This window comes from Trichosurus vulpecula, chromosome 9 (genome assembly GCF_011100635.1).
Source record: "Trichosurus vulpecula isolate mTriVul1 chromosome 9, mTriVul1.pri, whole genome shotgun sequence".
NCBI classification, from domain to species: Eukaryota; Metazoa; Chordata; class Mammalia; order Diprotodontia; family Phalangeridae; genus Trichosurus; species Trichosurus vulpecula.
This window is the reverse complement of record NC_050581.1, coordinates 187,972,370-187,987,552: the sequence shown is the minus strand read 5'-3', so window position 1 is coordinate 187,987,552 and position 15,183 is coordinate 187,972,370. Positions and strand designations below refer to the sequence as shown.

Genomic DNA, 15,183 nt, shown 5'->3' with positions numbered 1-15,183 from the left:
GTTTGTTTGCCCTTTAGGTATAGTTCCAAATTGCTCTCCAGTTCACAATATCACCAGCAGTGCATTAGTGTCCCAATTTTCCCAATCCTCTCCAATATTTATCTTTTTTCCTTTTTTGTCATAGTGGCCAATCTGGTAGGTATGAGGGTACTTCAGAGGTTTTGATTTGCATTTCTTAATTAAAAGTGATTTTGAATACTTTTTCATATCACTATTGATAGCTTTAATTTCTTCATCTGAAAACTGCCTGTTCATATTTTGACCATTTATCAGTTGGGGAATGGATTGTATTCTTAAAAATTTGACTCAGTTTGCTATACATTTGAGAAATGAGGCCTTTATCAGACATATTTGCTATAAAGATCATTTCCCAGCTTTTTGCTTTCCTTCTTTTGTTGCATTGCTTTTGTTTGTGAAAAAGCTTTTAATTTAATATAATCAAAATTATGTATTTTGCATTTTGTAATGCCCTCTATCTCTTCTCTGGTCACAAACCTTACCCTTCTCCATAGATCTGAAAGGTAGACAATTCCTTGCTCTTCTAATTTACTTATGGTATCACCCTATCTGTCTAAATCATGTACCCGTTTTGACCTTGTCTTGGTATTGGTGTGAGATGCAGTTTATACCTAGTTTGTGCTCTAATATGTTCGGTTTTACCATCAGTCTTTGTCATATAGTGAGCTTATCCCATAGGCTGGGGTCTTCTGGTTTGTAAATACTAGATTACTATATTCATTTACTGCTGTGTCTCATGTACCTAATCTATTCCAAGGATCCACTACTCTTTTTTAGCCAGTACCAGAGTTTTGATGATTACTGCTTTATAATATAGTTTGAGATCTGGCATTGCCAGGCCATCTTCCTTTGTATCTTGTCATGTTGTTAACACACTTTTTATGAATGATTTCACTCATCAACTTGCCTCAACCAAATGGGTTATTAATGTCACAGACCTCAAGGATGCTAGACCAAGATAAATGTTTGTGGTGTTGCGGAAAGGGAGAATTTGTAGTTAGAGGACTTGGGCCCAAATTCCAAATCTTCCATGGATTAGCTGTTTTGACCTTAGGCAGATCAGGTCATTTAAGGTCTGTTTCAGTTTACTAATAAATGTGAATAATGATAGTAGTAGTAGTAGTAGTAGTAGTAGTAGTAGTAGTAGTAGTAGTAGAAGTACTAGTAGTAGCAGTAGTAGTGGTAGTAGTAGTGGTAGTAGTAGTAAGTAGTAGTAAGTAGTAAGTAGTAGTGGGAGGAGGAGGAAGAAGAGGTGGAGCTGCAGTAGTAATACACATAACCTTTCTACAGGAGAGTATTCTTGAATAATGTTATCTATTATTCGTCATTCCACAAGCATTATTAAGTGTCTACTGCATGCCAGGCACTGTGCTAGGTTCTAGAGGCACAAACAAACACAAATGCAACAATCTCTGTCTTTAAGCGCTTCCTTCTATTGGAGAAGTCCATATTTTGATACAAAATCATTAACATTGAGGGGGATCAAGAAAAGGCTTCACACATGAAGTCCTCCTTGAATTGAATCTAGAAGGAAGAGAAGGTTTTAAAAGGCAGGCGTGAGGAGAGAGTCATCCAGGCATGGACGAGGGCAGATAATGTGCCATGTGCTGTGTAATGACTTTGAGGGAAATCCAATGTTCATTTCTCCATTGTCTCCCCAACAGTGTCCTGCGTGACAGACATGTGCGAGTGTCCAGTCCATAAAAGACTGATATTGTGAATCCTTCTTGGCGTATGCCCGGGCTTGCCAGAGAGAAGGGGCCAAAGTCTCACTTGAAGCCAAGAGCAGAACTGTGCAGGTAAAGGAGCCATCTGGCTTTCCCGGTGGGAGGAAGCCTGAACCCTTCCAGGGATACTTCAGCCCACCACAACTATCACAGCACACTCTTGGCGAAGAAAGGGAAAAGTGGGTGGGATCAGGAAGTCAAACAATGGCCTGCTTGTTCTGCAATTTGAGAAAACAGGAAGCTGTCACTGAGCAAGGCATCCACCACTTAGGAAGAGGTGTTTGTTGACAATTTGATTTTAACAGATTTTCAGGGTTATCATCATTAAGAATTTCTTCCAATACAGAGAAACAGAATGATAAAACAGAAAGAAGGCTGTATTTGGAGTCAAAATTTGATTCCTCATTCTGCTGCTTACTATCTGCGTGACTTTGAGCAAGTCATTTAACCTCTATAAGACTGAATTTCCTCTTGTAGACTACAGGAGAGTATTCTTGGACTAGATAGCCTCCGGGGCTATTCTCAGATCTAGAAATCGGCCACAGATCAAAGCTCAGTTGTATGTCAAGTTGTGTATAGAGCACGGGAGAGATGCACTAAGCATTGGAAGCATGGGTTATAATAATAAGACATTTACATGGGGCTTTAAGATTGGCAAAGCACTTTATAGCATCTCCTTTCAAGCCATATAACAATCCTCTGAGGCAGATACTGTTGTGGTTTAATGACTTTGGGGAACCCCCAAAGACCAGAGGACTGGACAAAGTCATCTGGAATGAATTCGTGGACTAAAGCATTCTTTAATTCAAGGTGGCAAAGGTTTATTGTAATGCCAATATGGTGGGCAAAGCTCATTAAGGAACCTGCAGCTTAAGAGGAATGATGCTAAAGCTTATACAGCAAAAGTAGTGGATTATCTGGCAGATATGCAAATTAGGTGATAACTTACAACCTTGGTCACAGGCATCATTGACTCCTGGAAACCAGGGGAAGGGGTTTCTCAGGGGTGTACTTTTGGTCTGTTACATCTGTAGCAGGATAGCTTTGAGGGTTGATGTCTATAGTTTGACCTTTGGATTATGTATGATAACTTTGGGAATCAGTACAGGATAATTCTGTGGTTACAAGATTGTCCTGTTTTTACAACAGAATTTCTTCACAGGTCAGCTTGTTCTTGTGACAGGGAAAGATAGTTTGTTTTACTGGGGCCCACTCATGAGTTATTGCTAGGCACAGTGTCCTTGGGCTGGGGAGAAAAATGTCAGGGATAGTGTTTTGAAGCTGGAGAGAAATGTGATCTTGGAATTGGGGTCCAAGCACAAGCACCCATCAGTACTACAAATATTATGCCAATTTTACACATGAAGAAGTTGAGCCTGAGAAAGATCAAATGGCTTGTCCAGTGTCACACAATTAATAAATGTCAGGGGCAGAATTTGATGTTGGGGTCTCCGCAAATCCCCTGCCAGTACTCCCGGCAATGCCATGCTCCTGCCACATTACTGGGATGACTCTCCTCTCTCTTTGTCTTTTCTAAGTAGATCACTTATTGACTGGAATACTAGGATTTGTCAGACCATGCATGACTCTTCCTCCAGTGAGCCCTGAGGACAGATTTAGTCTTTATGTAGCCTACAAGCATTGACTGTCACTGGAATTTTCACTGGATAACAGCCTCTGTGCCATGAGGGGTAGCTTCTGACTGATCCTAGACTTGTGGCTTCTTACTTTCAGTATACATGTTCAACTGGAGTCTCCTTGACTCACCTCCAAACCCTCCTTCATGAGGCGGGCTCCAAAATTCTAAGAAGATTTTGCTAATGGAAAAGCAATATGGCTTTTCCTGGGATCTTTCAGCCACCATCTCCAAAGCATAGATGAAGCTGAGAGACTCAAGACTCAGCAATGGGTCAGAGGCATTTAAGAAAGCTAACATGATTAATTATAGCCGAGTGGCAAATTGGATAGTCAAACCATTGCCACATGTGTAGGTATTGCCTGGGCACTCATTTGCGGCTCACCGAGGATACTGGGACCTCTAAGGACTACCACTGCTTGACATCTATTACTTGAGCCTTGGGTTTGGAACAATGCTCAAGACCACTTAAGGCAGTGAAGACAGTTCACTGGGGGCCAAGACCTGGAGGCTCTTGGTGAGAAGCAGGTAAGAAATGCAGAGTGAACAAGGGATTAACCAAGAAGTGATCTGGCTATACTACTGGCATGGCCATTGTTACTTTTGGAAGTTCTCTGAAGAACTAATATTCAGTTATCAAGGGAGATTGTAGACCTTCTCATTCATCATTTTAACAGATGAGGAAACTGAGGCCCGGATTGCCCAAGGTCACACATGTCATAAGTTATTTAGGGAGGATTTGATCCCCTATCTCCTGGACTCCAAAATGAGGCTTGTCTACTACACCATGTATGTGAATGATTGTAAGACATACTGTGTACCTCCATACATTTACAAGCCCATATGCCATGAACCCAAGCTTGGCCTTCACTTATTCATTCATTCAACACTCATTTAATAAATGCCTATGTGTCAGGCATTATGCTAGGCACCAGGAATATAGAGATAAAGACAAAATGGTTGCTGCTCTCAAGAAACTGACATTACATCATAAGAAACAACCCAACCCCTCACCCCTGCTTTTTTCACTATGCCGTGCTGCTGCCTCCAGTATTTCTCCTAACAGTTCTTATGGAAAACCCTGTTATAATAATTAGCTCATTTAAGCCTTTTTTTTGTTGGGTAGTCATTTTCAGTTGTGACTGACTCTTTGTAATACCTTTTTGGGATTGTCTTGGCAAAGATACTGGAGTGATTTGCTGTTTCTTTCTCCAGCTCATGTTATAGATATGAAACTGAAACTAAAAGTGTTAAGTGGCTTGCCCAGGGTCACATAGCTAGTAAGTGTGTGAGCCTGAATTTGAACTCAGGTCTTTTTGATTCCTGGACTGGCACTCTATCCATTGCACCATTTTAAACCTAGGAGACAATATGATGGCCCACTTAGTTCTCTCATATTTGACTTTAGGGAGTTCATTGTAGATGCAAAATTCTGTGTTCATTCACCATTGCTCTAAGCCCCCAGTTAGGGAAATTGGTAGCACCTAGGCAGAAATTGAATTTGCTATGTAACCTTATATGTATAGTGGTTTCTAATTAATTCCTGGCCTCTGTGTTTGGAGCAAAATTCAGATGACTGGAAATGTTTGATAATAAATGGACATTGGGAGGGGAAGTTGAGGAAAGAGCTGACCTTTTGTTGGGAATTGCCGCTGTTTAGGTCTTCTGCTCTGAAATGCCTGCAGAGCCAATTGATTCTCCTTGATATGAAAGGTAATAGAAAAATGAGCTATGATCAGAATGCCCCAAACCGCCACTATTTTTCAGACCATGGACAGCTCTCTCCTTTGCATTAAGAAGCTTAGCTCTGGAAGGGCACATGGAGCACCTCTATTGGCTCCTGGTCAGAGCACTCAGGGGCCACAAAGGAGGCACATTCTTATCCAACTCATCCAGCCTCTGCACCAATTCCCTCCTTCTGTTGCTTTACAATTGCTGGGATCAAGAATTTAATCCCTGAGTGACTTCCAGACCCTTTGCTCCAGTGATTTTTTCCATTATTAACCAAGCCCAGTTTCCCCTTGCCAAGCGTAGTGCCTGTGTTAAAGTTTAGCAGGCTGTAACTTTCATTTCCTAGTCTACACTGCCTAGCCAAGGAGAAGCGGGGACAGGCTGTGTTACAGCAGGGGTGGTGTGTTCTGATGAGTGAGAGCTGTGTAGAATTACTCTTGGGGCTGCTGCTTACTCTTTAGGCCCATGGGGCTGCTCATAGGCTAAGTTCAGAAAGAAATAATCACCCTTGTCTTTCTCACATCCTCCTGCCTTTCCTTCCTCACCTTCAACTCAATTCAATAAAGAGCATTAATTGCCTACTCTGGGCCAGGTACTGCCCTGGGCACTGGGGATTTAAATACAGAGGTGAAATAGGCCCTGCCTCAAGGAGTTTACATTCTACTGGTTGCATCTCGTTCAATCATGAAGCGTTTACTAGTTATCTACTATGTGCTGGGCACTGTGCTGGGTGCTGGAGTTGCAAAGACCAAAATTAAACAGTCCCTGTACTCAAAAACTTATATTTATTGAGAGAATTCAACAGATTTTTGACTCATTTACCTGACATACACTACTTTACTTAGAGAAAAGGACCTGGGAGTCATACAGCTGTTCTCTCTCTATCTCTTCCTGTCTTTCTCTCTCCAGCATTCCCTCTCTCTTGTCTTCTTATCAACGAGGTGATTTTAAATATTTTAAGGATAACTGTTCGTCACTGCAAAGAGACCCATGAATGTTGTAGAAGTGGAAGATGTCAATTTCCCAGTGTCACAAACAGCTGTAATGATATCAGCCTGGTTAATGAAAGCTGCTTTTAATCTAGGGATTTCACTCTGTTGGCATTAGAATGCAGGATATTTTCTCCAGCTAATTCTATGTGCATGGAAATGACAAGGACTGTGTGACCTTGTTTACCCAAGCCCCACCTCTTCAGACTTCTGTTTTCTCTACTGCCCCAGCCCATTTCAGTATATTTACACACAGAAAATAGATAGATAGATAGATGGAGATTGATAGATAGGTAGATAGATAGATAGATAGAGAGAGAGAGAGAGAGAGAGATAGATAGATAGATAGATAGATAGATAGATAGATAGATAGATATAGATACCTGGTAGATGTGGTTGGTAAGGAAAAAACTGAATGAAAGGCTAATGGTTGTTGTGCATGTAAGTTCATAAAGTCCCATCTCTGCTACTTCCTGTGACCTTTGGCAAGTCAGTGAAGTCCTCAGTTTCCAGATCTGTAAAATGAGTGGGTTTGATTCAATGACCTCTGTCATCTGAACCTCCTCTAAATCTATGATCTTGTAAATTAATTCTGAGCCTGTTTCCTCACATGCAAAAGGAGGAGGGTGAATTTGACATTCACTAAGATTTCTCTCTAAATTTCTGATCATCCGAGCACCAACCTAACTATGTCTACAGAGGCTCATCCTGACACATGGCTAGCCAAGAATGGCTTTTGGTGATGGCTTTACAGGAAGTGGTCTATTGAATTATGAAGGGGTTGTGAACTTTGGAGAACCCAAGGTCACCTTGATGTTCCAGTGAGAAATTGGAGTAAGCCATTAGTGTAGGAACACAATAATGCTAAAAATAGAAATTAGAGTTCTATCTAGAAAAAAATGGGTTCATGCTGCTAAGTAACCCTTATGAAACTGATTTTATTCAAATGTTTTTGCAAATACTTTCCTAGCATCCTATGAGTTGAGCAGGCAATATCCTTATAAGAAATGAGAATTTATGTCAGAAGATAATTGAGTACTCTTTTGGTAACGAAATCACTTTTCTCATCTGATTTTTTTATAGAGTGACAGTTACTTGAGTAGCCTTCACAGAATCTCATTTTATGGTTCTGATCGCCTTCCTGTTAATTGACTTAAGTCAGAAAGGGCATGTTCTGTAACTGCTACGAATTTATAATTTGGAAAACGAAAACCAAAACCTGCTAGCTTGAACACCAGCCATTGTCTTCCAGTTCTCCAATTACACAGTATTTAGTCATGTATGCTGTTGTTGCCAGCTGAATCACAAATGAGGAGGGTTGAACTACGGGTTCTCCTTCCATTACTTGGAGTTCAAAGCTTTGAAAGTTCCAGTGTTTTGTGGGCCTTGGTCCCCTCTCTATTGATACAGTTTTGGACACCCCTCACACACCTTAGTCAGTAGTATCTGTAAAGAGCTGGGACCAATAAATTCATCATCTAACGTCCACCCATCTGGAGATAAGCTTCACTTTTGCACTGTAGACCCAAAGTCAGATTCTGGACCTTTCCAGTAAAGCAAGATCTGCAAGAACTTGTGTTCTTTCATCAATCATTCAAGAATTTATTGAGCATTTACTGTATGTAAGCCACAGTGCTGAGCACCGTGGAGAGACAAAGAAAGGCAAAAACATGGTTGCTGTCCTTGAGGAGCTCACGCGCTAATAGAGGAGAAAACATGCAAATAATAACTAGACATGTGCATAAATAATGAGGACACATCCTGAAGTCAGGAATACCTGAGATCAAATCTAACCTCAGCACCTACTAGCTGTGTGACTGTTGGTGAGTCACTTAACTGTTTGCCTCAATTTCCTTATCTATAAAATGGAAGTAATAGCACTGATCTCCCAGGGTTGTTTTGAGGATCAAATGGGATAACTGTAAAGTGCTTATTGCAGTGTCTGGTGCAGAGTAAATGCTATATAATGTCAGGCTAGAATTAAGTATTGCACACACACAGACACATACATATATAGTTTAAATGGGAAGTAGTCTCAGAAGGAATTCACTAGCACTTGGGAGACTGGGAAAGAAAGGTCTCTTCTATAAGATGGGATTTGAGCTGATTCTTGAAGGAAGCCAAGAAATGAGGGGTAGAGGTGAGAGAGATGTGGCATTTGAGGAAGAGGAGGCCAGCCATTTCAAGATGGGGATGGAGGTGGAGATAGAGATGGAGTAGAGCAAAGTCAGGATCACAGAGCACATGGAGGAGATCAGTGTCAGAAAGGCAGGAAGAGGCTGGGTTTGGGAGGGCTCTAAATACCGGATTATTCCATATTTGATCCTGGAGGCAGAGGAGCCTGAGGTCACCTGTAGCATCACCACTTTTGTTTGGGGTGACCTTGAAGGAAGTGCTTTGCTAACATGCAGGCCAGTAGGAAAATGAAGGTTTTTCCATCTCCATCACTATCCACCTGAGCACTTCACTGTGGTGTGGAGGTGACCCTGGCAACCTGGCGACCCTGAAGGCAACACTAGTGGAACCCAAGCTCTGTTGGATCCTACTGAGCTGGAAGGGCATGGCGTCAGGGCCCAATGTAAGACTATGCCTCTGCCATATTAGCAGCAGACTATCTTCGAGAAGTGTCTCACTGAAGTGGCCTCAGAGGATTGATTTTTCAGCTACAGAAAGCATTCAAAACCCTCTACTAAGTCATGGACAAGTTGAGACCCCCATCAGTGAGGGAGCTCCCACACCCATAGAATCCCGCATTGGCATTTTAGAGTCTGTATCATACTGCTAAAAAGAGGGGGCAGTGCTTTTTACACCTATTGGGATAATAACCCCTTCTTCATCTTGTCTGTATTTGGTGTCTGCTTGATAGCTGGAATCAAATGGCCCTTTAAGGTTTGATAGGAGCCCGTGTTAGCTTATATGATGCTTAAAGTAGGTGCAATCATAATGCTCATTTTACAGATAAGAAAACCAAGGACAAGAGCATAAGTGACTTGTCCATTATCACACAGCTAGTAAGTATTTGAGAGAAAATTTGAACTCAGATCTTCCTGACTCCAAGTCTAGCACTCATTGTCTATCCTCCCTCTACATCATCTAGCTCCCTCTACTTATGATGGCAGGGACTATTTCCTTCTCTTTTTGTATTCTTAGTGCCTAGCATGATGTTTAGACACTTAATCAATGTGTTTGTTGATTGATTGGCTACATAGATCTTCTAGATGCCCAGCACATGGCTTAGAATAGTCAGGGACCTGACAAAGTCTGTTACTGTGTCACTTATTTCAATCATGTCTGGCTTTGTGACCCCATTTGGGGTTTTCTTGGCAAAGATACTGGAGTAGTTTGCCATTTCCTTCTCCAGCTCATTTACAGGTGAGGAAACCAAGGCAAACAGGGTAAAATGACTTGCCTGGGTCACACAGCTAGTAAGTGTTTGAGGCCAGATTTGAATTCAGGTCTTCCTGACCCCAGGCCTGGCACTCTAGCCACTGTGCCATCTAGTTTTGGGAACATCTACTATGGTAAAAAATCATGTGGGCTTTTATGATGTCCAATCAATACTCATTAAGACATATGAATGGGATTTTACTCTCACAAATATTGCTGAAGGGGAGGACTATCCTGGCCCCCTAACCTCATGAAGTTATTTTTTATTTACTTTGCATACTTAAAAAAATCTCTCCATACAGAGACAGAGGATGGCATAGGTGATAGAGCACTGGGCTTGGAGTGAGGAAGACCTGAGTTCAAATCCAGCTGCAGACACTTCCTAAATGTATGACCCTGGTTGAGTCAGTTAGCTACTGGAAATCTCAGTTTTCTCATCTATAAAATAGGAATGATAGCTCTCCTACCCTTATTTGCTTGCTTTTTGTCTCTACTTAATTCATCCATGTAAATGTCCTATCTCCCTAGGAAGACTATAACCTCCTTAGGACAAGGGTTTTTGTTGTTTTGTTTCATCTTGACATTTCCCAGTGAATTACACAGGTGGCATAGGACAGTGTCTTTCCACTGTCCTCTGGCTCTAGAGGCAGATGACCAGGGTCCAAATCCTGCCCTTGCTTCTTACTGTCTGTGTGACCTTGGGGGAGTCCCTTTACCTTATTGGCCCTCAGTTTCCTCATCTGTAAAATGAAGCAGTTTGGACTAGATGGCCTCTGAGGTCCCCTTCCCATTGTACATCTAGGATCTTCACATTGACATTTGAAAGGTGTTTATTGGATTAATTGAGTTGTGCTCCCTGCCCTCCTTGTAGAGAACATGCCCACACGTATGGGCATCGAAGGGGTGTGCTCCTCATTGAGGGGGACTATGTCCATGTCAATGAAATCATGATGTGAGTCCATTTGAAAACTGGAATAGATAAGTGGTTGTTGAGACAAGAAGCAGTTTGCCACCTCTATCCATGTGGGTTGGTTATGGTTCTGAAATGGCAGACATGCAAGCTCAAGAATTGCCTTATATAAAGCATACAAATTGGAAGTCATGATAAGTGAGAATGCTTGTAAGTGAAATGAATTTCAGGGGATGCCCTTGAACCCAAAGAAATGAGTGTCTTGTTTTTAATAGTTGGACTTTCCAAAGCTCATACTGTCCACCTTTCCTATCTTTCAGCCACCCAGTGCAAACATGGTGCTGTATATGACACCTGTGGGCCTGGATGCATCAAGACATGTGACAACTGGAACGAGATCGGCCCCTGCAACAAGCCGTGTGTTGCAGGCTGCCACTGTCCTGCCAACTTGGTTCATCACAAAGGAAGATGCATCAAACCAGTTCTCTGTCCCCAACGGTGACCTTTGTTCAGGGCCAAAGACTTGGAAAACTGGTGTCCTTGACACCTGCATTGAACAGCCAATGAAGGACTATGGGTTTTAAATGCAGATTCTGCAAAAACATACCCAGAGTACATAGTGTAAATATACCTATCTGTACACATCTATACATACACACTGCATGTGTACGTATATGTGTATGTATAGAGATTCAAAACATACAACATTTATATAAACCATAGAAGGAAGAATTATATATGTATATTTTTTGCTATAAGACATGTATTATTTCTAGGATTCTCATCTGTAAGCCATGGCAGTTATTGTATAAATAAACCCAATGTTTCTAATTTAATCAGGTGGTATGGCAGCCTTCTGGATGGCTTTCCTATTGCATAAACTTCAAGGAAGTTTTTTTTTTTAAGAACTCTAGTGTTCCAATGGCATTCATTTTGATCCTGAACCAGGATTTGTAGTTGAATGGAAAATTTGTCTCCCTGGAGGAAGAGGATTTATCTGTGGGCAAGAAAGGAATGTGTACTTGTGAAAGCTGGCCAGGGGATTGATGATGGGAGTGAAAATGGCTGGACAGCTGGATCTTTGAAGCCACATAGTTGATAGTGTTTCCAAGATTGACTGGCTAGATGCCAGGTTGGTGACATTTGTCAGTGGAACCAAACCAATGAGCCAAATAGTTTCTTGATTTAAAGCACCCCTTTTATTGTATTTTTTATTTAAGTCTACCCCCTCTTACACATGTGCATGCACACACACATATGCACACACATACACATGCACACACACATGCACACATGCGCACGCATATTCACACACGTACATGCATACATACATAAACACATGTGCACACACGTGCACATACACACACACCTACATACACATGCACACGCAGCATCCCAACAGTCTTAGTTTAGCTTTAATAGCTTATTTCCACTCCAAGACTTTTCTATATTCCATAGAGGCAGGTTGGTGAATAGAGACATGGTAGGTGAGCCCAGAAGACAGTTTAAAATCCTACTTTTGACACATATGGACTGTGACCCTGGACATGTCATGTAACCTCCCTCTCAGTTCCCCTCATTATAAAACACAAATGACTGGCTTGCTTTGGTCATCCAGGAGTTCTCTATGCCAATCAAAACACAGGTGCAGGCTCGATCCTGATATTAAGAAACCAGCAAATCACTGAGCATGTATTAAGCACCCATTGTGTGCCAGGCATTGTGCTAAATGTTGAGGCACAAAGAAAGAGAAGAAACAGTCCTTGCCTTTTAGGTGCTCATCCCTAATGAGGAGACAACATATGTGGATCAGAAAATTCAAGATAAATAGAGTATCTAGATGGAAGGTAACTTGAGGTAGGCTAGCACTAGCATCTGGGGGAACCAGGAAAGGCTTCCTGAGGGTGGCATTCCTGGAGATGAGTCTTAAAGGCATCTAAGGATTCTAAGAAACAGAGCTTGGGGGAGAGCATTTCAGACATGGAGAATGGCCAGTGCAAAGGCCTAGAGATGAGAGATAGGATTTTATGTAAGAAATAGCCAGCAGGCCAGTTTGACTGGGTTGAAGAGTAAGTGGGATGTAAGAAAATTAGAAAAGGTAGGAAAGGGCTAGCCCATGAAGAGTCTAAGTGGCAAATAAAGGACATCATATAGGTTACTTTACAGATGTGGAATTTATTGCAAAGAAATCCAGGGTCCATTTATGCCAACCCAGACATGAACAAGAATCTTTCTTCTACTTCTTAAATCAATGGTTGTGTACCCTCCATTTGAATTGAGGGGAACCCACTACCTCCTGAGGAAGCATTTCTTCTTCAGTCTGCTTCCAGATGATTCTAATTACAAATCGGTTTCCTCCTGTACTTACTTCTTCCTTGTCCTGTCTCTGAAGCCAGAGTAAATGTAATCCCTCTCCAGAACTATTAGGTCCCCACAGTCTCTGGGCTGGATATCCTTAGTCCCTTCGATATCCTTGGAATGACGTGATTTCCAGTTCTCTCTATTACGTCCCCACATTCTCTGGGCTGGATGTCCTCAGTTCCTTCGATGATCTTTGGAATGACATGATTTCCAGTTCTCTCTATTACGTCCCCACAGTCTCTGGGCTGGATGTCCTCAGTTCCTTCGATGATCTTTGGAATGATGTGATTTCCAGTTCTCTCTCCATCCTGGTCACTTGCCTCTTTGTTGATTGCCATGTTCCATGTATAGTATTGATTAAAGCTTTGACTCTCTGCTAAAGTCCTCCTCCGATGTCTTGCTGTGGTTCGGTTGTGAATCTGGGTTCCCAAAGCCTAGGCCACAGGGCATAACCTCTGGCCCATCCCATGCCCATTAGAATGTGAGCTCCCAGAGCAGAGGCACTGGTTGTTTCCCTTTCTTTGTATGGACAGTGCTTAGCATAGAACTTAGTGATGTTTGTTGAGCTGAGGAACCTGACTCCACAAAAGAGAAACCACTTTGCCTACAGGTATTAAGTGACCAATGTAGGATTTGATTCCATATCATAGGATCATAGAGATAGACCTCAGAGGCCCTTAGAGGTGATCTAATTCAAATCTGAATTTTGTAGATGAGGAAGCTAAGGCTGGAGAAAAGGAGGGATTGCCCATCATCACACAGTAATAAACACTAGAGAGAGATTTGGTTCATAGGTACGGCCCTGGAAAGGATTGTAGAGGTCACTTAGTTCTATTACACCTCCCCCCTGCCCTGCTTACACACACACTTAACATTTGAACAAATGAGGTTCAGAAAGTTAAATGACTTCCCAAGGTCACAAAGGTCACAAAGCACCAGCAGTGGGATTTAAATCCCAGTCTTCTGATTCTGGGGCCAGTGTATTTTCCACTACCCCTTGGACCCCACTGTCCTTTCTACCCTGTACATGTAGTCCTGTTGTCCCAAGACCAGCCTAGTTAATTTTGGACTCACCGTCAACAGCGCCAGAGGGTGGTACCTATCTTTTGCCCCCAGGAACCCTCAAAGTCTCATATCCTAAGTCATGAAAGGATTGTAACCAATTTCAGTGATGCCCACCACCAATGAGATCACAGACTCTTCAGGTGCTGGAGTAATATAGTTGATTGGTTTTCTGGCTGACATATTCATTTTTGTTGCATGACTGAGAATAGACAATAATAGACTATAAGCTTAGGGAGATGGCAGGGGGCAAGACATACCTTTCAGAATTACATTTCATACATAATAGTATTGCATCTCAGTTAAACAATATAGAAATCCAAGAGAACAGGGGTAATTCACATAAGTTGTGGCTTTATTTAGGTCCTGAAAGTAAATGGTTTTAATGTGTTCCCAACAGACTCAAAGATAATAGATCTATTTGGTATCTCTCAATATGTCATGGTAATTAGAAGGAAGAAAGCTTATAATGACCAGGTAATTCTCCCTTCATACAGGGAATAGTCTAACAATACATGAATTCTAGGGCATTTCTAGCCTCAAGGCATTTTCCTTACTCTTTGTTTTTCAAATAACATATCGAATATGATTTCTGAAAATGTCAACAAGTCGAAACTCACTGATGTAGAAAAATTCAATGTCCTGTATTGTCGTGAATGAAAGGGCTTGTTATTTAAAACAATGTGTTTTTCCCTGACGTTGGTGCTGGGCTCTACTGTGTAGCAGGCTAGCCTTGCTTCTGGTGTTCTGAATAACCTGACACAGATTTTTGCAAAAGGTTTCACATCATTTCATTGGTCCAAATAACTAAGCCCTTTTTTTTATTCCCAACACTGAGCACAATGCCTGGCACTTAGCAGCATCTAACAAATGCTTTTTGATCGATTGACTGGTTTAGTACGTGATGGTAACACAATGCAACATTTGTGGTCCTGGTCAGCTCATGTCTAGATTGTCGGTGACCTTGCTTTGGTCTTTTCTGCTGGGATGGCAGTGTAGATGGATGCACATCTTGTGTGAGCTGCACTGGATGAAGGCGGAAGTCTTGTCACTTTTGATGCCTTTCTATGGGCATCTATTACAGCCCTCGACTGGGTGCTAGGGATTCAAATACTAGAAGGAGATTACATTATTACTGCAGGAGAGGAGACCCAAAATGCCACACATGAATAAATACAAGACAATTTTTGAAGGAGAGTGCACTAACCACTGCTGGGGCTCCAGGAAGACAATCCTTGGAAATGGCCCCTGAGCTTAGCCTGGGAGGAAGCTCAGGATTCTCAGAGGCAGAGATAAGGAGGAAGGGTAATGAGCCTTTGGTTTCCCAGATTAATTTCCTTTCACACAAATGTTCTGAAACTG

General features: G+C 41.8%; 1 protein-coding gene across 3 annotated transcripts in view; it reads left to right on the top strand.

The window, feature by feature from the left end:
• BMPER (BMP binding endothelial regulator) overlaps window positions 1–15,183 on the top strand; it is a 350,399-nt gene that overhangs the window by 280,780 nt on the left and 54,436 nt on the right. Inside the window, exon 14 of one of the 3 annotated variants that reach the window (XM_036739449.1) lies at window positions 1,684–1,774. The exons of the other annotated variants lie outside the window; for them this stretch is intronic. Within the exon in view, the coding sequence (XP_036595344.1) occupies window positions 1,684–1,738 (55 nt within the window). The 3' untranslated portion in view covers window positions 1,739–1,774. Of the gene's footprint in view, window positions 1–1,683; window positions 1,775–15,183 lie in introns of those variants that run through there. 3 annotated transcript variants of the gene reach the window in all.